General features: G+C 41.0%; 1 protein-coding gene across 1 annotated transcript in view; it reads right to left on the bottom strand.

Annotated features, from left to right (window-relative positions):
• The window catches only part of KBTBD12 (kelch repeat and BTB domain containing 12), a 30,089-nt gene extending 7,442 nt beyond the window's left edge, over positions 1-22,647 (bottom strand). The window contains exons 1-4 of the mRNA XM_062500960.1: positions 21,578-22,647; positions 20,389-20,659; positions 17,072-17,222; positions 5,605-5,802 (exon numbers count right to left, since the gene is read on the bottom strand). Coding sequence (XP_062356944.1) covers positions 5,605-5,802; positions 17,072-17,222; positions 20,389-20,659; positions 21,578-22,647 — 1,690 coding nt within the window. The remainder of the gene's footprint in view (positions 1-5,604; positions 5,803-17,071; positions 17,223-20,388; positions 20,660-21,577) is intronic.
• Positions 22,648-23,771: the final 1,124 nt, after the last annotated feature.

Here is a 23,771-nt window from a genome sequence, read left to right as displayed (position 1 = left end):
AGATACAAACTCATTAGCTCTGCTGGAATACAGTAATTACTACACAGTTCTCCACTGCTGCAAGCAGAGCTGTTCCTATTCCAATGCATGGATTGCAGATTATGTAAATGAGGAAGAATAGACTAGAAAATTAGTCCACGGTAAATTTTTGTTTTGGTTCGGGTTTTTTTTAAGAATCAAAATTAACACAGGTAGTAGGACTCTGTATCACTGTCACCTAACCTGAGTAACAGTTGCAAGCACAGAACAATTCAGATTCTCGTATGTCCATTTCATAGATATTTCTTCCCTTTTTTCTTCCTCTGGCTGTAACACTATTCGAGTGAAAAATTAATTTCTACTTGATATCAGTAAGTAAATAACAAAACTGTATTAAGCAGCTCTGGTCCCACATGAGACTAAACACATTACAGAAATTTTCAACATACAGGGTAGGAAAGCAGTACATTCACCTCCTGTGCTCTAAGCTACATAAGAGGGAGATGGCAAAACTGCCAGTTCTGAGACAGACAGTGCTACAACAAGCCCCATTACCTGATGAAATTATAAGACCATTTAGGGGATATGTGCTGCTAAGAGCAGAACTATTAAACATTTAATAATTTACATTGAGGTGGTTGTTCACATACTTTGCACATCATCTGATGTTCCTGTGGGTGACAGTATCACAATAAAGGTGGCATTTTAATTAACATCATCAAATCACTTAGGTTTGAAAATCCCTCTAAGATCACCAAGTCCAACCATTAACCCAGCACTGCTATGCTGCCCCTAACTCATGTCCCTCAGTGCCACAACTGCACGGCTTTTAAATACCTGCAGGGATGGTGATTCCATCACTGCACTGAGCAGCCCATTCCAGTGCTTGACAGTGCCTTTAGTGAGGAAGTTTTCCTTAATATCCAATCTAAACCTTCCCAGGTACAACTTGAGGCTGCTTCCTCTTGTCCTGTCACTTGTTACACCTTGGGAGAGGAGACTGATCCCTGTGTGGTTACAATCTCCTCCCAGGTGTTGTAGAGCCATAAGGGCCCCCTGAGTCTCCTTTTCTCCAGGCTAAACACCCCCAGCCATTCCCAAAGAGTCTTGTGCTTCCAGCCCCTTCCCCAGCTCCCTATCCCTTCTCTGGACACATTGCAGACCCCCAGTGTCTTTTGTGTAGTGAGGGGCCCAAAACTGAACCCAGGATTTGAGCTGTGGCCTCGACAGTGCAGGGGGACAATCACTGCCCTGCTCCTGCTGGCCACACCACTGCTGATCCAGCCAGGATGCTTTGAGTTAAAAAAAAAAAACAAAAAACAAAAAACAAAACAAAAATCCCCTCTGGATTTCAGTATTTCAGTTTCTTTCTTTCAAATCTATGAAACAGCCAGCTGGACCAATATCTGTAGCCTGAAACTTAAGCTACAATTCCCAGCCACCAGATACAGGCTCCAAGTGATTGTGACAGCAGATGACATGGTCCCAGCAAGCAGGCACACAGCCTTTCTTTCATTACTTTAACCAGAAAAAAACCATTTATAATGCTCAGAAGCCGTCAAAAACAAAGGGAACCTGTTCTGGCAGGCATTTCATAAGGGTTAATCCTGCATACCTGAAGAGTTGCTCCCCCCTCTATCAGGGAGCCACACTAATGAGGCTGCTTCTGCTGGGCACAGGCTGATGTCAGTAGCTGTCAGCCTGTGCAGGTTGACAGGTTTTTCTTCAATGAAAAGAAAATAAACCATGTCAACAAGGATACTGTACAGTCAGGATGCAAAGGCTGGTTTAAATCCATAGTTACAGCAGGAAATGTGGCAATATTTTAGCAGAAATCTGTCTGGCTGTTGCACACTGAGCAACACTGAGCTGCACACTACTACACCGAGTAGTCATATTAGGGATAATGTTTTCATTCTGTGCTGAACTATAAACTAATGGAAAAAACTTAAAATATGTCTGATTATTCTGATGAATGCTGCAACAGTGCTAGAAAATGACAACATTTGTGACACAAGGCTTCTTGAGTTGGAGCTGAGACAAACAGGTTAGTGGCTTCTGTTTACCATAGTAGTTTTAGTAGAAAACGAGCTAATTTGTATAAACAACTGGCCAACAGATGAAGTTTTGCAAGTCTTGCTAAGGAGGAAACAGATTCAAAAGAAATGGGGTTTTTGGGTACTTATGCCTGTAAAAACATCCCACATTCATCAACTAGTGATAACAATTCAAAGATCTCTCAGATGTTTGCACCATCAAACCACAGACACCAAGTTCCTGATGTGTTTGACCTAGGTAAGCCAAGTTAGAGTTCCTCACATCCTGATTTAAACATGAAGCTTTAAGGGAAGGAGAGTTCCTCAGGGTTCTGAATTTCTTTCTGCTCCTTCAGAGCACATATAAAGCACCAAGGATCTGAATCTTCCTCTGAAGTGTCTGTGGTTCTCCATCTGCTGCAGGGAGCCTGGGGTTACCAAGGTCTTAGTGTAGGCACTGCAGAGAAGTGTCTAAGCTTCAGTTGAATTAATCCCCTTTCCTCTTCCACAGCTAGCTTTGAACAAGCTTCTAACTTGAGCAAGCCTCAGCAGGGGAAGTCTTACAAGCTTTACCAACATATCTGAACCTTGAAAAATATTCTTTGCAGTTCAGAGGAAGCTTGAACACACTTTGGAGCTCACTCATCTTTTAGGAGGACTCCTATTGCTGCTGTCAGCTGGCTAAGCTGACTTCCCTCTCAAGTAGCTGCAGTTTTAATTCCTTTCCTCCCAGGGATGATGTTACGGCTGCACCATTTGTCCTCCCTTCAGGCAGACAGGGACTTTTGACAGGCAATATATACTGAATGGGAACCACTAAACTTCAATTGTCACATGGGACTCAGAAAAGATGGTAGCTGAGCAGTACTCATAATTTCTTCCAAATTTAGGGCCCTTTGAGCAGTTAACAATAGCTTTTCAGCTTTGGCTACAGCTTCTCTGATCTCCAGTGGTCCACTTGGGTCTATAGGCTTTCACGAAGGCATGTAGAGCATGACATATACCAGTAAAAAATTAACATGCAACAATATCTTTACTAGGTCAACTTCCTGCTGGATCAAGAGTAGGTTTAAGCAAATGCAAAGGCAAGTGAAGGCTGAAGAGATTGGGACAGATCTATACTATACAAAGGGTTAGTTTCAGCCCCATAGGCTAAGATTTTAATTGCAGCAGTGATTTTGCTTATTTCCCTTTTTTTCCCCTCTGCTCTGTTTATTCTTGAATGATCATAGCAGCCCTTTGGCGTTCAGCAGGCAGAAAACCCAAAGACTACAGCTGTGCTTCCAGCTTGTTCCAAGAACTCCAATTGGATGAAAATAAATTACAATGTTTTGTAAAATTGGAATATCCTCTTTTGGTCACATCCCTCACAAAAACCAAAGTGACATGCCAAGAAGCTCAAAGACCAAAACCAAACAAACACATTCTAAAATAATACGATCTTCTACTAAAGCAGCAGCAACACATGCTGTTCTGTACCTTGAAGCTGCTGATCAGCTGTAATTGTGAATGTGCAGAGTCAAGCCACCCTCTCCAACTCCCATGTGACAGTCATAACCCTCTCTCACTCCAAAGACTACATCAAGGCAAGAGCTCTTTCCAGCATGCAGAGAACATGTGGCCAGGGAGAGAGGACAGCCTCGTGACACCTTCATGTTCTTATGGCCTCTGCTCATCCTTGTCTTGATGCTGGTAGATGGAAGCTGTTATTGTCGTGACCATTTAGACAGCCTTTTTCCTATAGTAACTTCAAAGTTACATTAAGAAGCCTGTCTTTATGGCACAGGTTCCCCTCAACTCCTAAAGTATGTGGTTACACTTGATTTGACAGTGAGACTCTTATTTTGTCTGCCTTGTTAATAGACACCATAGCAATGTTTAACAGCACAACTACACACTTTTTCTTTACTGGTGTACAGAATGCACATGTAGGGGTCAGAATTCAGGTTGCACAGGTAACTGCAAAACTGGCATTTTCTAACTTTGACTTCTTGTTTTCCAATCTAAATAACACTATTAGTGCAGAGGAGTTCTATACATAATGATACAGATTGCAATAGTGGAGGGAGGAATCAGGACCCCATTGAGCTGGTATTATAGAAATATACAAAAGAAGGCCTTCTTGAAATCCACAGGAGGACTTCCAACCTCTCCCAGAACAACCACTCTTTATACATGACTCAGTGACAGAATGTGGTGCTATTGTACAGAAAGTGTTTTTATGGTTCTGAAGTTACCCTAGTCAGAAAATCTCATATTAATCTGTTAGTCATCCGGAACAAAATTGCTTCATTTTTCAGTGCTAATGATCACAGAGTCATCAAATTGTTTAGGGTGGAAAATACTTTTAAGATCATCCAGTCCAACCATTAACCCAGCACTGCCAAGCCCACCACTAAACCATGTACCCGAGTTCCTCATCTACACATCTTTTATATCCCTCCAGGGATGGTGACTCAACCACTTCCCATGATTAGCCTTTTGAAATTGTTACCCACTAACTTTAGGCTCTTTCATAATGTTGCTGACAAAAAGACAACTAGAATGGCACAAGGTTTGCTATGGAAACATGGTGATTTGTCATAAGCATAATTTCTTTGACATCACAGAACTTCCATCAGAGATGACATGAGAACATGCCTGCTAGGGAGCTGCCAAACAATTGTTTTCAGGAAGCAGCTTCCTCAAACAATATCAAATGAAAGCAGAAGGCATGTTGTGAAGAAGCTGATGAAAACCATCATTCTAAAATAACAGCAGCTTTCAGTTTAGAGGTTGTTATACAAGTAGAAGTGTAATGAGAAGGACTTATCTACCTGAGATACCATGTGACCATTCCTGATCAACAGTGAGGCTGACATGAAATTTATTAGTAGTGAATAAATGCTATTGCTATCTGTGCTGTTGCTTTCTCTTAGAAAGGAATTTGGGGTGGCAGCTGTACGTAGCAGAATAATTTTAGTGTGCTTGTTTTGCAATCACTTGCATTTATAATGGAAAAAAATAGGTTATATGCACTAGAGATATAGATAAAGCTAAGCAAAGTTGGAAGGAAGAAGACTTAAAAGAAGAAGGGTGTCCATGGGGATAGGATTATTTAAAACCACCAGATCTGGAACTTTAGTCTCTTTGTATCACAGTTCCCTACCCAGGGTACTCATTAAGTACACAAGCTTTTTCAACATTGTTTACAAAAAGCATGTAAGTAGACAGGCAGAGTGAGATAACATGGCTAAGGACTGATGGACAGAGCCTTAATCTTCAATAAATATGCCTAAATTCTCTAAAGTCCATAAAACACTACACTCCTCATATTTGTGACTTTAAATACAAATCCTGAATAATTCTGCTGAGGTTTTAGATTTGGACAGGTTTAGTGCAGATCAGAAACATCTTTAAATTTTTGTGTTTTGTTAAGGAAAAAAAAGTCAGACAGAACCCAATTCATATTGACATTAGGAGCTGGCAGTCCAAAGGGCAGAATCAGGTTTGTAGCTCCAGGGCATGCCAGTGCCAGACTCATCAGGTCAGTCTATGTCCAGTGCAACTGATTTTAACTGCACAGAGGATGTTGGATTGGTTTTAGTACCTGCTCCATGAAATCCTCCACAGAGGTACAGCTTCCCTTCCACGCAGCCTGCGCTGGTAGAGTTTGTCCGTAAGGAGAGGAGGGGAGAAGGCATAGGGGGTCCATCCCTCCAAAAGTCTCCATCAGGGTTATAAATCTCCACTGCATCAAGACATTTCCGTGTCTGTCCTCTGTCATAACCAAGGCATCCAATTCCTCCTGCAAAAGATACATAGGTAAAACGTAGCAGTCCCACGTTCTGCTATAAAATTCATTGCTGCCTCTGTTTTCTGTTTACATCTTCTCATCTCCCACTCTTTCCTCTTTGCAGCTTCGGAAGTTTGTGAGAACACAAAGCAGAAGCTACAGCACACCATCCACAGACACCAAAGCAAGATCCTTTCTGAAGTCTCGTATCAAAGGAAGGACAAGCAGAATGTCTTCAAAACACAAAGGTATTTTGTTTTGTTTTCTTCCCATATGGTAGAAATTGTCATAATTCTTTGTTTTATTTGCAATGGATCAAAACCTATTTTTTCAAACACAGTTGGTGGATTTGACCCTCACACATTACCAACAATTACTTGCATTTGTTGTTTAGTTTTCTTCAATAAAAGAAAAATATTATACCTATCTCTTACAGCAAATTATACCCATTTCTTAAGGCAAATCAAATTCCAGGAACAAACCCGTCCAACACACAGGAGTGCCAGCTGAGTGATTAGCAACAAGTCCTACTTTTGAGGAGTTAATTAGGGTGCTTGAAGCCAGTATAACAAGCCAGCAGGACTGAAACAGATCCCAGTTTCCTTTTGCTGGACAGGCTGCAGATGTACCTGAGATCCCTATGCACGCTGGAAACACTGCACCCTGATAGCACTTTGTAAACTCTGCCTTTCCAAGTCCCTTCCAGTGATCAAATCCACATTTTGAATTTACAGCCTTTGGTTCTCTGAATTAATGTGCTGACGTCCCCGGGCAGGTTTTCCATCTGTGCCAATGGACACAATACTCTGTAATGAGCACTGATGGCGTTCTTTTGTGCATGTGTGTTTTTGTGACTACTTTCAAACATAAAATGGCTGCAATAGGCAAGCCATTTCCACATGAAGGCTGGCATTCCAGATACACGGGGCTCAATTGTGCAAATCCAAAATGCATTGTAAGCATGTAATTATGCCCTTGCATATGCAAAGGGAAAGGACTGCAAATACAACCTGTGCTGGTTCAGCTGCTTTTAAAATATATTGCCCCTAGTGCTGTTAAGCTGGTATGTCAGAGAAATGAGCCCCTAGTGCTCCAAGTTTTACTTGCATATGATTTTCCATTTACTCTTAAAATGGACCATGTTATTTCTTAAATCTTTTGTTCATTCTCCAGAAGTATTTGCAAGAGGAAGCTCCCTAAAAATGGGGACTGCAATGCTCCAAATTTGCTAGCACTCTATTCCTGATCTGTATTTTAGAGTCAGGCAAAAATAAAAAGTTAAACCTGCATCAGAGCAGCAAAATTAGAATAAAATTCAGTGTCCATAATCATCAGCAGGAAGTTTTCCTCTGGCAGAAATTAATAGCATTTTATAATATTTGAAATTAAAAAACATTCACCGAGTTTGGTTTTCATCTCCTTTTCCTGCACAGCGAATCTTTACTTGCCTCAATACCCCACCAGCAAGGTCCTTGCAGTTTGTACTAGATACCCTTTAGAGTGTGCTTACATAAGGCTGGCATCTAAATGTGTTCAGTATTAACACCCTCAATTAAAGCAGCATTTGCTCTGATGGGCTCCTCCTCTGAGCCTTGATTCACCTAAGAGACCTGAGGTAGAGATTAACTGTGGTCTTGGAATTTTTCTGATCATTTCCATGTCAAAAAGGGAAGCATCACCCTGCTGAGCCGTTCTTATGATGGAGTCTCACTGAGCTATTCCTTGGGGTATCTCAGAATTCAGACTTTTGCTTATTGTATTGTTCTTTACACCAGAAGCATTATCCTCTCCTGTGCAGTCTTTTTCACTATTCCTTAATGCCTCATTAAAGAGGTACCACTCTTAGAAATGGACAATATTGCCCTAAATTTACCAAGAAAATATTTAAGAGGTAATCAAGTTTTTTAACTGATAGGGCTATTTAATTGTTTGTTTATCTAATGGGGTTTCTGACTGCACAGCTTCCATTGGCAGATTCATGGACTACAGTATGCAAGAGTATTTGCCACCAGTTTATGTAAAGTCCACAGACTGCTGTGTAACACACAGAGAGATTCTCAAGGCAGTTTTAACATGGAACCAATAATATTAGAACTCCCCACACACTAAATTGACCCTTTCAAAATGCAGCTTTGTGGTGCCAAACATATTTGGCTGCTGGTTGTCAAGCTAAGCATTTTTAAATTAGCCCAGTTTTTACTGTACCCCACTGAAGAGTATGCACTCACCCAAAAGAAAAGTCTTCATGTGAAAAATGAAAGAGGTTCTTGTTCAATCAGAGGAATAAATGGTACCATTTAGGGAATGCATGCAGCATGTCAGAAACCAATAACTTTGCTGATTGCCTTATTATTTCAAGTAGGGAGGGGGAGGTGAACAAAATGGCCCTGAACTTTTCTAGAAACATAATAGCTGTTTATTTCTTACTGTGTTTTTATTGTCAGTTTCTAAATAGAGTGACTGTGGGGCAAGGTAACTTCAGAAAGAACACAAATAATCAGGTACAAAACTGACAAAGCAGTCAGTGGCTTTTTGCAAAAACCCTCCCAACCATTACCTCTTAATGAAGACATTCAGCTGCCAGTCCAGGGGATGCACCACCAAATATTTTTCCTGTATACTTATTAGAAAAGTAGTTTTCCAGGATCTATTGGTGCATCTTTTAAAAAATGTCAGAGCTACTACATGTTTTCAAACATGAAACCTTCATGGAGTGATTTAAGCAACTTATATTTAACCTCTTTTAATTCAGTCTGGATGGTACAAAATATCTCCATTTTATTTAAACCCTGGACAGCTATTTCAGCTAAATCTAGTTTCATATTCAATTTACAAGAGCGAAACTAAGTTCTCAGCAAATAGAAAGGAAGAAGGAAATATCAGAGGGGAGTAAAATTTAATTTTCAAGCTTAGAAGAAGAGCATTCTGAAAAACAATAAATGAACTTCAACCTCCTCTCTTAAAGCAATGTTTACACTGAAAGGTTGCTAACAAAGGATCTGAGGATATCAGACTCTCTGAGCACTTTTTTCCTGTATTTCCAGATACAGTAGTTCAGAATTACTCCTGTGAGAAAGTATATTTTTTCCTCTATGAAAATGGATGTCTCAGGACTCTTTCCAAAGAACTGAATACAAAAATCAACAACGAAAAAGTCTCTAACTTAAATCAGTTCACATCTATAAGCTATTGGAGGAATCTCACATTAACCAGGCTATTCAGCATCTACAATGTGTATACCATGTGAGATTTCAAACTGGCAGAAAAAAAACCCCTTGCTGTGTCAGACAACTCTGGCCACTTTCTGCTCCATCACTCAAGAATCCAGGTCATCCTGTCTCACTGGCTTCTTCATTCATTTTAATGAAACCATCAGGAGTGCAAGTGGAGACATAGGGAACTATAGCTTAGACCACAGAGACTGTCTTTATCTCAGGTTCTCTGGACAGAGCAGCTGAAAAACTGAGCTCATGCTCTGCTCCTACAGGAGCCTCTACATAAAATGGGGGTAACACTTAGGGAGTGAAGGCAGGGTGCAGAAGAGGGCTTAGGGGTTTAGGTCATTTGAGGAACACTCTTGTGCCAAGGGATACATGAGCAGTGCATGGTGTACCTGAGATTGTGCCTTAGACCACTGCCAGCTATAGCTGGGTCAGTAAAACACACCTGGTCACAGCCTCCTGGGAGTCCCCGCAGGTGTGCCAAGGGCAGCAATGCTTATTTCCATGCCCATGTTGTGGGGAGAGTCCTTTGTTAAGCCACACTCATGAACAGACAAGCTGAATTCAAACCCACCTGGTTCAGTTCTCTGCCTAAAGCTCAATTTCCTGTCCTTTGTGCAGGGAAGATGGATTTCTCACTGGGAGTTTTAAACATTTCTGTCACTTTCACACTGATCATATGAGAAGGTTAAATCCCAGAATTCAGTCTTCCCATCCCTTACAAATACACCCTTTCAACACTTCAGGCTTTTTACAACTGTGCTTTTCCTAGGAGATATTTCAGATACCACTAAAAAAAAAACGGCGAAGCCACCTTTGTGTTCCCCAATCCATTAATGCTTGAGAGTTTTCCAGATCACACTTGGATTAGCCTGCAATTAAACATACTTTCAAGGGCACTCTATGAGCAGTGGTACTAATGGACTTTAAATCTAATATGAAGCTCCCTTAGTAAAATAAATATATAAATAAAATCCATGATCTTTATTAAGAAGTCAGGATGAAGAAGACAAGCCTTTGATGAAGAAGGCAAGGCAGAGCAGGTGATGTGATTAGCACATCCTTAGCATTTCAATGAGGCACAGTTCTGTGCAGTTCTCTACTCAAACACTGCTTGTGGCTGGCTGAAGGCAAAGCACCCGGCTTGGGCTGGGGTCAGCTGCCTCTCCCTTACCCCATGCTCTCTGGGGGAGACCAAATACAATTTTGAGCCACATCAGCCTTAATAACAGCACAGCCTTTCAGCACTTGGGGAGGAAGGTCTATAAGTGGTGGTGAAGTGCTAAAGAGTCACTGTCAATAATTAGTTCGGCAGGTGCAAGGGCAATAACTGCTTTAAATACCTCTGAATATTTCTGTATTTCTGGAGTGAGCCTGCCATGCAGTTGAGTTACAAGAAATAGGGGACATTCCACCCATGTCACTGATACAAAGTGGGCATTGGCACAGAGCAATTGCACTTCTAAGTCTCATCCACACCAAGCTCTTATGGAATTAAATTGGCCAGGCAGGCAAGTCCAGCAGTGACAATTTCTTTTGCTCCAGGAAAACCACACAGACTTAAGTCTAGATTGCTCATTGCACAGACAGGATGGTTGAACATAATAATACCTACAAGGTGTCTGAGGGTCCACGTAGGACTGTGCTCCGTTGAGACTCACTACCAGATTCACACCACATAATTTGGTTCCCCCACCAACAGGCATCTGAAATTAGACATGCACTGTCTCTCAGGCAGGGCAGTGTATCAGGGAACACAAGAGCAGAGCTGCTTCCAAAGGGAAGTTGAGCCAGGTAATGAGCTCACCATAAGGGCACAGCTCCCCAGAGCCAGAGATGGGCAATTGCAGGAGCCGCTACCAGCAGGTGTCAGGCAAAGGCACAGAAGGAATTGACCCCTCAAGCCTGTGTTTAGCTGATGCTCCAGGACCAGTGGGCAAAAGAGGTGGGTGGAGGTCCCAAGTGATGCTGCTCAGGATGATCAAGACTCGTTAGTGCCCTCAGGGTACTGACGGTGTTATTCTTTGTGCTATAACTGAGTCCTCAGATCACAGCACCAAGCAACATATATGCTCTTAGTAGTGCCTCTTTGAATTTTTATCAAAGGAACCTGGGAAATGGGAAGAAAAAAAAATTGATAACTCTTCAACAAGCAAATGAAATCCAAGATTTGTCTCCCATAAAGTAATTCATTATTAAACTGATCTCTGGAATGCACAATGGATTTAATAGTGCTAATCTCTTATGTAACATTTCCCTTCATTACCAGCATTCAAGCTGAGTCTCAGCAGTTATGTTTCTCTCTCATTCTGTGCTAAGCATAGCTGGTGTCTCAGAGAAATGAGGGAGCCACAAACCAGCCCTGGCAGGCACTTCCACAGATGAAACCAGGGAGCACTGTCATCCTTTGCTAACCCAGAGCACAGCAGATGAGGTAATGCAGCTTGTGGAAGATATGAGGGCATAAGATTGATTAGAAGCAGAGCTGAAAAAACAGATTCTTGTCTTCCTAAGCATGGTCAATGTTTCAGATCCAGCTCCTTTTCTCATTATATGTCTTTTCTCACTTCCTTTGGAAATACTTAAGTGTGTACAAAGCGGTTTCAACCTCATCTGTCAGACCAATTTATCTCCCTATTTTTGTTCCTCCCTTCACATGGACATTTTGAAGGCTGTTGCACAGGTATAAAAGCTCAGAATCAGACCCATAAGCTGCTAATTGTCAGAAGTCCAAAGCATATTTATAAATAGATGTGTTTATTTTAAAAGGAAATGTTATTCAAATGCGCAGTTAATACTCAAGCATGAAAGATAAAATGTCTCCTTCCAGCTCCTCCTACACACACTTTCTTTTCCAGAGAGACCCCAAAGTACATATTCAAATAAGTATTCTATGATCAAGACATTCAGTATTTAATTGAACCTCATTTAACTGTTTAAAACTTTTAAAAGAAGCTTTCAGCAGGAGCCTGGAGGGGAAAGAAAAGCCAAGTTGTAAGAGGTAGGATTCCAGTCTGAGGAGGATAAACAAAAATTCTTTTGTTCCTAAATCTTTCCTAATAGGATTTCTCATTTAAGTCCTTCAAGATGTTGTTATTTATAAGGCAGGAATTATACAGCATAAAAGCAACACATGATTAAAGCTGTCATGGTGATATAACTTTTTTTTTAACCAGTGACCTGTATTTCAGAGACACTGGCTCTACTGAGTGTGTTTTAACATAAGTAATGAAAATGGCATTCAAATGGATAAATTTGGATGAATTTTCCTAATTTGTATGTTGGCTGTGATAAGTTTTCAGAGAAGTAGCTGGAAAGGATATTTTTTTAAGTGAGAGATTAAAATGCACGACCTTAAATAGAGCCCTCCCATCTGGTTTTCTTCCAAATGTGTCTCAATTGCCTCTGTCATTAAGAACACAATACTGCTCTTTCTTGGGCTTTCCAACGAATATAGTTATGTTCCTGGGAAAATATGGAGAGAAAGAGCTGAAACCAGTGAAAGGAGATGAATAGGAGAAAGGATTTTGAGCCTTAGGAATTGCTGTTCATTTACTTATGAGGATTATGTATGGTGAATAAATAGAATGATATTCTCTAGGAACATTACACAACAAACAGATAATTATGTCTCAGGATTGCTGATTAAGACACACGGTACAGGTTCTTGAACAATGCTATTACTCAGATCAAAAACTCTGATCTATTTCTCATTTTCCTTCCTTCAGTGTGGCTCTAGAATAATTCCATTTAAGTCATTAGGGTTTTACTTGCTGGAGCTGGCAATTAGTCTGAGCAGGGTTTTTGGACAGTGACTACATACTCTGTACTGTGCCAATAGGACTTTTCAGAAATTAACACTTCAAAGGCTAAGCATTAGATTCTGATCTGGGTGAGAATAAAATGATCTTGACACAACACAACTGCCATCAGCAGACTACTTACTACAGATTTACACCTACATGGATGAGAACGAAAATTAGACTTGTCTATCAAAGAGTCTGCTACTTCACATTCAAAGCCAGTATTGCATCAATTCTTTCTGCTTCATATTTATGATAGAAATTGAATTTATACATCATTGACATTAGAGAGGGTCAACTTTCTCTGCAATGATTTTTCATCTGTGCTCAAGAGTCCCTCAATATGCTGACATCTGTGTAAGAAATCCTGCTGGAAAGAACTGACAACCTTATTTCATTTAAGCACTTTGTTTTTAAGACTTGCTTGAAAGAAATCTTATCTCTCTGAATCACTATGTACCCAGCTAGAACTATCTCTTTATTTCAGGTTTTTATTCCTCGGAAGTAGGGTGTGGTCCTCCAGGCATACAGAAGACATCTTGCATGATCCTGTTTCCTCATCTCCCATCCTTTCCTCCCGTTAACCTTGCCTCCCATCCTTTCCTTCCTCTGCCTCCAGCAGCCCCCAGTGAATCTCCTTATCTGGCTGCAGACTGCAGGATGCTCATGGAGATGATGCACCCCAAAAGGAACAAGAATGGTAGGAGAAGTGGGGGATACCTGTGGGAATCCCAGCAGTGCCATTCCATGTTTCTGAATGGCCCCTTCACTGAGTGTCCCCTGACTGAGGCTGCACAGGGGCCTGTTAGATGTCCAAGTTCTGTGCACACACACTTCACCAAGAGAAACTCCAATTAGGGTTGGGGAGAGTATCAGTAGCAATAGCAGAGACTCAGCAAAAATCTCTCTCCCATCTATAGCACAGAAGTTTAGTCATTATGGCTGAGCTGTCTCTGAGGCCACTCCATGAGAACAACCTATGAGCTATGATCCTCTTCAGAATGTGTCTTTTTGCATAAATCACCCTTGACAGCATCTTTCTAGACTCCCAGAGTGCCTGACACTCCTTATGAAGCAGGGTGATGTCCAAGAGATCCACAGCTCTGGGGAGCCTGCAGTGGTTTTACTATCCTCATGACAGTTGCTGTTCTTTGCTCTGTCACTATCAACCTCCATTCTTTCCATTTCCATCCTCTCCTGAACATCATGATCAAGTACCACATCAGCCAGATTAGGAACACTTTTGCTGCTTTCCTCCCAATGCCGTGAATTGCCTGTTCCCCTGGCCGGGGTTGCCATCACAATTGTGTCCAAAGGGGAACTGGACCCACCTCACAGCCCAGCAGCCTGAGAGCTCACATGGTAACAAGAACCTGTCAGCACAGATCAACTCTGGAATGCAGCTTTTCTGTGTGAGGCTTAATTACAGGTGGTGTGAGTTTACAGCTGGAGATGAGGCTGCGTTGTGGCTGTCTGCAGAGTATGATGCCAGTATCTTTATCACTGTTTCCAGCCAGGGTTCATTTGGAAATTTATTCATCACTTTGAGAGGTCTTGGAAAATGCTTTAATCTCTCCACAGAGTTTCCAGACTGTGATGGTTAACATTTAACAACCGTGTTGTCTTCTTAATTTTAACAGATAAATCTCTCTTTCCACCCATACTCTTGAAGGTGGATTTAAAGCAGCATATTCAAAGGTGGAATTTGTTGACCAGTCATTTTTGGCTTAGACTTGTCTTTCAATAAAAAATTAGTTGTAATATTATTCGACTTCCTGGGCAAACAAGACCTATGCAATTCCTCTGACTATATGCATGTTCTCTATCTGCATTTACATTATTTTCTCTACCTTACAGAGTTTTTGTGCCTGTTGGCAGGTTTATGGATGTTAAAGTTCTTGCAAGGTTTGTGAAAACTGGCAATGAGGAGTTTGTGAAAGCAGCCCAGACCTAGGTCAAAATGTCTTCTCTGCAGCTGATATTCCTGCTGCCTAATGGTAACTCATCCATGTCTGCACTTGCTGCAGTTACACCTTGAGTGGGCAGAGCATCAGAAGGGAGGCAGGCTCAAAAATGTAATGGTAAAAATAGCCCAATCTTTCTCAAAAATCTGCTGCTTGGAGCAGCGTGTGAGCTTAGTTACCCTTTGTATAATTCATGAGTAAGTTTGTCCATTACAGTTAAATTACCCCAGATTTACAGTGTTAAAACTGAGGACAAACACTGCCTTTATGAATGTTTAGTTAGAAGGGTCCAGTGCAGCAAACTGTTAACCTAAGCATTAAGTGCATTGGGTCCCTTAGGAACAGGCTCAAAACAAGACTGCCATGGGAAGGTGTGTGAACCAGCAAAATGATGGAGACAGAGCAAAACCCTGCTACCATCCATGTGCAGATCAGATTGTAGCAAAGATTTTCTCTCCCACACACACAGAATTATTGGTACTGGCCAGCAGGTAAGAAGGAATTCAAGTTAGTGTTCAGCTCCCTGAACACTGAAGCACTGGCTGCTACACATAAAAAACCAAGGCTTTTTATTGTTTTAATTAGCAAAATGCTTCTGAAAGTTCATGAGACCATGAACTTTCCTCAGTGCCATTTAAACAGGCATCTTTCAGACTTAAGGCTGTGTTTTGTGTTCAATCTGTACATTTCATTACTATAATCACTCACACACGCTTCTTGCTGGGTCAGATTTTGAGGGAAGAAAACTGATACAGTTTCCCCATTAGCCACTCCTTTTCCCTTTTCCTTGTGCCACTGTCAGGCTTGCTGTGAAGTAGACTGACAATTTGTTTTATCATATGCATCCCAAGGCAGCTGCTTTTTTTTTTTCTCCCTGACTCCCTGTATCATCACAGCCTTTGAGGTCTTGATCTCGGAGCACTTCTTACTGAAACACACGAATGCTGCTGTTCTCTTCCCAGCTATTCCAGATACTTCTGCTGCCCCATTAGAGCATCAGTGTCAGTATAAATAATTATATGTATTTAACCTTTTACAGAGCACAAAGTCTCCATGTTTTCAAAGCACCTTTGAACCTGGGCAGCCAACACTCTTATATTCAACACACGCTGACATTTTCTATCACCCAGCTTGGACAATAATGACACAACTTCCTTTTTGCAAAGCTCACTTTTCCATATAGGCTTTTTTCACCCTTCCTCCTGGTTGTGCCTATGGGTGTCTCTCAAGCCACTTAAGAGAAAGAAGTTTCTCTAAAAGAAGACAAATGCAGTATTAAAGCTGCTTTCCTCTTCTGTTTCAAAGACACCTTTCCTGCATATCTCCCTGTAAAGCAGTTTCTGTATTATGAGCCAGGAACAAACTGCTTTATCCCTGGTATGCAACAATCCAGATAAGGCCAGAACACCCTGACACAGGAGGTGTAATAAGGTGATAAGACTATTTTTGTGTTCAGTTTTATAAGCTTGTAAGGAGGAGTAGTTTGAAGCAGAAGGGATTGAAATGTCCTGAGGTCCTAATAGAATTGCTGCTTTCTTCATGCCTAAAGCTGCCCATGGGACCACAGGTGCATAGCAGGGCATGAATCACTACAGCCCACCTGTAGATTGATTGGATGAACTTTTGTCCCCGCTTCTTTCCAGTCATATATCAATCTACAATAAGATTTTGGGGCAGGTGGGAGATTATTGAACTCATTTGCACAAATTGTAAAACTTTTGGTCAAAGTGCTGTTTTGAAACAAAAAACATGAAAGGATTCAATAAAAAACTGACAAAAGAAAGTATTTAGATTTTTTTTTTTAAATGTACTCTGTTGAAGTAGGTGGAAGAGAAGAATTCACTGACTTTTGTCAGAAGACACTCATGACGGTTTTGGGAAATCAAAATTTTCTTTATCCTTATGCCTTTCCTTTATGATGTTGCATATATTCCTTAGCATTTCACTGCTCACCTATGAAATGGTGCTTCAAGGCTTCTCTACTCACCTTTTAAAATTCATTATTATTTATGACTCACACTGATACCCCAAAGAAAAATATCTTAAAAAAGTGAAATATCTTTGTTGCACGAATCCAGAACACTACACATTCACATAATTTAATCTACATAAATTACAGAAGGAAGAAATAATGTGGGGAACAAATAACTTTAGATAAACACTCTCCATTGAGTACGAGGTACTTTGTCCTACATTATGTAACAAAGGGTGAGATATTTCACTTCACAAAGGCAAATTGCTGGAAAGAAGAAAGAGTCATGGTGCTATCTGTTAAAAATCTGTTTCCTCTTACCCAAGACATAAATCTCCCCGTTGACTACAGCTGTGCTGAAGCGGTACTTGGAGAACTTCATTGGAGCTCTCTCCGTCCATTTGTCTTGGCCTGGGTCGTACCGAAACGTTCTGTTACTTAATCGATCCGGCTCCTCGTCAGGCAGATCCATCTGTATGAAATATGACAGCCATATAATAATACAACATTTGGAGCCCTCCACACATGCCTGCAGGCAATTAATCACAGCAGACAGCTCGGCAGATAAATAGCATAAACACATCAATTACAGCTGCAGGGGATTGTACTCCTGAGGGTTTAACAGCACCCATGGCTGGTGGGCTGGGAGTCTGCTGTAGAAGGCAAAGGAATAAGTGGGTGTCTATATCCTGCAGCAATAGAGCCAAAGATTTGGTACTAACAATACATTCAGGGTCAGGGTTAGGGTTAAGGTTCCCAGATCTGGAAGAACATACCCTTTTCCACAAGGCTGCTGTACAGTCCTAGTAAAAATGAGCAAAATCCAGTCTGTCTTTTTCTTCCCTGCTAAATGTTGAAATCTCTTTCCACTATTACTCAGACTGTACCATGAGTCTCAGTCATGTACTTTGCTGACCTTTCTCAGTCCTGTATATACACACGCACATACATACATAGTGTATTTGCATGTGTATATGTATATATGTCTTATTCTAATAAACATTTGCATGTTTATTTAGTCAGCCTAACCACAGTAATGTTGTTCAACAGCTGTAACTTCAATAGTTTTCATAATAAGCTCCTAACCCCCTCGCTATATTTTTGCTGCCATAACAGTTTTTATACTCACTCCTACTCCTCTTGTTCTCTCTAATCTTCTTCCCCCTTCTCTGCCTGTCTTATACAATGCAGGGAATTCAGATGCTGTTTTCTGGGTACGACACCCTTGAATGTTAGCAGTGGGATGTGGAGGGAGGATTCTGAAATATTTTGGGATGAAAGTTTTCACATAGAGAGAGTGAGAAGGAGAGAAATACTTTGCTTGCTTGTGATGGTGTTGCATGTGTCCTTGTTTTCTTATTATTTTTCTTTCCCAAAAGACGTCTCCAATACTAATGTCATGGACAAGATAGTAGGAGGCAAAGTAGAGAGTACATATAAAGCCCCTTGGTTATTCCCTGTAAGTGCCCAGGGCATGTTCTTTCTCTGTGGTAAGTGTGAAACACTAATTTATTCACTGAAAGAGGAGTATTTGAAAGCTGTGTATTTTCAGCACAGACTAAACATGTACTTAGGAGAAGACACCACTTGACATGCTGTAAAATCACATCTAACCTCATTTTTGTGGTAAAGTTCTCCTTGGAGTGCGCCCTGTTCTCTCTGTACAGAAAACACAACTCCCAGCAGCCCTTCTCAGTGTCTCAGCGGTCTGAAATCTTCCTCTCGGCCTCATCAAACACTTTCTTCCTTTTTAGCAGCCCCCAGTTACCAAGGCTGGAGTCACTTTGGGTTTTAACCGCACTGGCATCAGAGGCCAGACCAATGCTGAGCAGAGCAGCGCTGCTGTGAGCGAGTCCTTGCCCTCCTAAGCTGTCATTTTATGTCCTGGCCTGACTTTGTCTTATTTCAATTACAAAGCCTGGGTGGGAAGGGTATTTATCTCTGTCCTGTAATGGACACATGCATTTAGGGCACTCTGTCAATGCTGTTGTTAGTGGTTGTTCAGGATCGACAGAACATTCAGTGCTGCTCCAGCACAGGGACAGCCCCTGGCTTGGCCAGCTCATTTGCTTTCCCACTGCAGCTGTGGTAACCCCACATACACAATCACTGCATCTGACAGGGGGAACATAGATGGTACCAGAAGAATTCAGCACTCTGTAGTGCTGGTCTTAAAGCACTTTTTTTGAGTACTTTAGCTAATATATTCCTGTTTGTGCAGGTACGCCATAATCTTAGAAAAGTGTGGGTTTTGATTAACTCCTGTTAATCTGCTCATCTCAAACCTATTTCTATATAAACTCAGACACCCATGCATTGTTAATGATGGTACTTGTAGGCAGATATTCACTTTAGGTGGGTTTTAAAAAAATTATTGTTGGCCCAATATTCCTGACTTGTGTTTCTAAGCTGCTTTTCCCTCTCACAATCTGTTCTGGAAAAAAAGAAAGGCTTAGCAAAGCTGGTTGTCTGACTTCAACATCTATCTTTGTTATATGACATATCTTTCAGTTCAAGTTTTTTTTTTTTTTTTTACAGACAGATGGTTTCTACATCAAGTGTTTTTGTATTTTTTTTCTTTACATATGAAATAACCTTGCACATTTGTTTCTGTATCAGAAATACTCTCTGATCTTTCTGTTGCCTCCTTGGGGACTCACGCACTCAAAATATTCAAAGAGGTGGAGGTCTTGTTAGCTGAATGCATCTCACTTTTAAATACTTTAAACAGTAATTTATTTCAAGAGGACAGAAACCATTGAGTTGTGATGACAGTCTGAACATATTGCAATGAGGATTACAGATGCTCCACTTCATTGTCAAGTGAATGTGGGGCTTTTTCCTGAACACTCAAATCTAAAATTCACCAAGCAATAAATAAATGGGCTAGACTCTTAAAATATATTCTGCACTGGGAGCAACTGGAGAGAGTGAGCACTGCCCTTGACATCTATCTTCCTTGTAGCATAGTTCTGCATAATCTCTGTACTACTGAACATGTATCTGGCCCTGCTGAAAATCCCTGTAAAAACTTTACAAAGCCAAGCAATGCAACAGAAATAAATAAATTGATTGGTTAAAGGACTTTGTTTTCCAGAGAATGCTTTGACTTTTCATTTAAAATGTAATGTAATGAAAATCAAATAAATTAACTTTAGTTAACCAAGAAAGCTTCCTGAGAAATCAAGGTGAACTTTAAATGTCACATATAAATCTGTCCCTGAAATGTACCTGTGTACATGCTTTTTGAAGACAGGGCACAGTTAAGGATGCCTGTATAATTAAATGCCATTACTTATTATAACCAGAAAAAAATAAAAGGATAGGAAATAAGGAATAGAGGGCCTGGAATCTATAATGACAAAGGAGATGTATTTTAAACTCTTGCCCACTGTCCATATCTCTGTGAATAAAGACTTCCCTCCCTGCAGTTGGTATTTACAGTGAGGATGGCAGAGATGGATATTATTCTTCACCCTGTTTGGTTTTCCTACAGAATATGTTTAACCAGAGGAATGTGAGCAACGTATTCTTCTGTTATCACTGCTGTATTTTCCCAAGCAAGAAGCACTGCAAAACTCCACAGCAGCTCTTGTTAGTGCACAAAGCAAATGAAGTAAAGGGGCACAATTCTCAACCTGTGGTGTCCATCCACCCAGCACGTACAGCTTGTCCTTCACTGTCACCACTGCATGGCAGGCCAATGGTAGTGGCAGAGGAGCCGTGCTTCTCCAGGTGCCTTGCTCCATGGAATACTTCTCCACACAGTTTGTGACCAGATACTGATTTTTCACTTTCATTTGCCCTCCTATTACGTAGAGATCGTTGTGGGCAGTGCCCAGTGCGTAGAGCTCACGGAGCTGAGTGCTGCACAGGCTGTGCCAAAAGTGGTTCCCTCGCTGGTGGTATCTGTAGGAAAATCCAGAGTTGTGAATGCCCTGGTTCACCCAGGTCCCATCAGCCTGTTTAGGAATGTTAGGCCCTTTAATTGTCAGTGTTTACTCAGTACAATGACAAGAAGAACTCGCTCATTCACAGAGAAGTTATGAAATCGAGCCCAATGTTTACAATATCAAGCATTTTTAGTATGAGGAATCCTTGGTATACTTTCAAAGGTATTTGACCCTAATTAAGGTAAGAAGTCACTTGTTTCTGCATGTGCTGCTCAATCACAGTTTCTGCTGAGATTAGCAGGAGCAGTGAGAACTCAACACTGCTGTAAAGAAAGCCACATCACCTGCCTCACTATGAATTTATTTCCCCAAATTTAGGCATTTGCATTTGAAAATGTTGTCACCATTTTAAAATTTTATCTTTAATCCAGGAAATGACTGGTTTTCTTTAATATGTTTACATCTGAAAAAATAAGAGTAAAAACAGAGTTGTAAATTGTTATCTTTAATCTATGAAACACTATCATCAACATTAACAGAGAAGCATGTTTTCTGTATGTGTTACTGGGCTCATTGGAGCATTGACTTGGCTCATTTTCCCCTACTAATCACCTAGAAAAAGGAAAATACTGAGATTTGGGTAAGGAGAATATAAAATCTACATGCATTGATCTAACTGAACTTATTTACTCAGAGATGCCACAAGAGTAACTCCTTATTCTTTCAGAAGAGGCATCAAGACTTGGTTGCATGCATATAACTCAGAGCTATGAAAAAAAGATGAGACAAATTCATTAAAGTAGTGAAAATCTCTAAGAAGAAAAGAAGCAAAAAATGCTTTGTGTAATGGCCTTTTTACTTTTTTGTCCCCAGGAACATTACTTTGATTTAAAATTTTAAAATAATTAGGGGATTTCTGACAGAGGGTACGCACCTATAAATTTCAATGTTCCTGGTCCTTTGTCTAGACATTTTGACGGCACTTGCCTCGCCTGCCACAATGATGTCATTTTTCTCAGTGACAACACCAGTGCAAACACATCCTAAGCCCTCTCCATACTTCGGGGAGGAAATGAAGTAAGTCTTTCGTGTTGCAGGAGCGTAACAAAAGCTGGCATCTGCATAGCTGCCATGCCTGGACCTGATGCCGAGGGAGTTGTTGCCGATGCAGAGCAGGAGGTCCGTAGTCTCCATGCCGTATCGCAGGCTGAGGGAAGGGTGGCTGGACAGCTGGATGGTCTTCAGTGCTTCCTCGAACATATCACTGCATTCTGAATTGCACAGAATAATTGTGTTCCTTTTCCGGGCTTCCACAAGAAAAGAGGGGCTGATAAGTACCAGTCTCACTTGCTTGAGGAGCTCAACAAGGTGTTCTGAACGTGACTCTCTGCTGTGCTTGACCCATCTAATGACAAGGTCCAGAATGCTCTCCTCCCTGGAGATATTCAGATCATCTGATTTGATGAGAGCCATCAGCTGCTGGAATTCAATCTCTAGTATTTCTTCCTGCAGGCTCACCTCAGCAAAATGCTGATACATGTATTTCCTCGCTTGGTCACATAAATCTTCTGCCCCAATGTGGTTTGCAAAGTAGTAGATTCCCACACAGTTGGAAGCGTCCATACGGTCCATCATGTACTTGCGACACATGCTGCAAACCTCTTCCATCTGCATGAAGTAGGCAGTGAGAGCCACGTTCTGCACGTTGTGGCTGGTGAGGCGCAGCTCTGAGCTGTACATGTAGTGCAGGAGCACGGCCACGCCCTCGGCAGAGATGTCGTGCAGCACCACTTCCCTCTGAACACACTCTGCCAAGCCACACGTGAACATGGCTCTGAAATAGGCACTGAAGGCAGCCAGCACCACCTTATGGCAGGGGAATTTCTCCCCTTCTGCAACCAGCACCACGTCGATTATCTGCGTCGATTCTTTCATTGTCTTTACTTGCTCCAGTAAAGTCAAGCTATGGCGCTGCTTTCTCTTCTCCTCAGCCTTGCGATCCATGGTTGATCTCCCAACTTCCTCTCTTTAAATATCCTCAGAACTCCAGGTCTTCATCGGAATGTTTCTAGAGTTAGAAACATAATATTGTCCAATAAGAACAACTTACTGGGCAAATGAATATCGCTGTAATTATCTAAAGTTGATAATCTGTATGGCATGATGTGAATCAGTAATGTATAAAATTTGTGCAAAATTACGGTAAGGTCTCAGGTTCAAGGCGTCCAAGACAAAATATAAGAAAAATCAACACTTCAAATGACCTTCAGTATTCAATACCTACCCCTAAGTTCTGTGATTATTTAAAGACAATCACAGACTTCCTTTCAAACCAGCTGTTTCAACTGCCTTCTCCCTCTTTTCCCTGATCATGATACAGAGCCTATAAAAACTGAGCTGAGAGAGTCAACACAGTGCTGTGGGTAGAGGCAGCTTTTACCCCCAAAGAAGTGTCAGGAAGCAACTTGGTCCAACTGGTCAGATTCTTTTCTCTCTCACATCAAAGCATAGGTCACTGTTTTCTACAGAGTTGCTACCAGTTTCCTTTGGAATAAGTAAAGCATTAGTAAATAGAAACCAGCCTTCAAGCTGTCCTCCTTCTTCTCAGGAGGATGTTTATGTGCTGCAAAGTCACAGTTTAGGTTCTACTCGCTGCAAGCTCAAGGGACATTTTAAATTAAATTGTAATTATTAATATACTCCCTCCAGTTTTATTTATGGGGGGAAAAGGAAATTTGTGGTCTCATTTCTGTTTTGTGGGTTTTTTTGTTGTTGTTTTTGGGGTGTTTTGGTTTGTTTGTTTTTTGTGGGGTTTTTTTGTTTTGTTTTGGGTTTTTTGTTGGGATTTTTTTTGGAGGGGTTTTTTGTTGTTTTGTTTTTTTTTGAAGGCAGATCCTTTAGTGAATCTCTGTCTTTCTGCAGCATGGTACAGGTGTAGAATTTCAGTGGGAGAATGACATTTACCATCACTTGAGGGATAGCAGTCCTTATCACAGTTTTTTGGCAGTAATATGGTAATGAGACAGTTCTGTTTTAGAAATGCTTGAAGGACTCATGTCATGAATCACCAGTACACGAACAAGTCCTAAAGCTGTGTTATAACCATGTTTGAAACACATTGTAAACAA

This window comes from Cinclus cinclus, chromosome 12 (assembly GCF_963662255.1).
Source record: "Cinclus cinclus chromosome 12, bCinCin1.1, whole genome shotgun sequence".
NCBI classification, from domain to species: Eukaryota; Metazoa; Chordata; class Aves; order Passeriformes; family Cinclidae; genus Cinclus; species Cinclus cinclus.
Note: the sequence above shows the minus strand (reverse complement) of the source record. Positions and strands in the feature narration are given on the sequence as shown.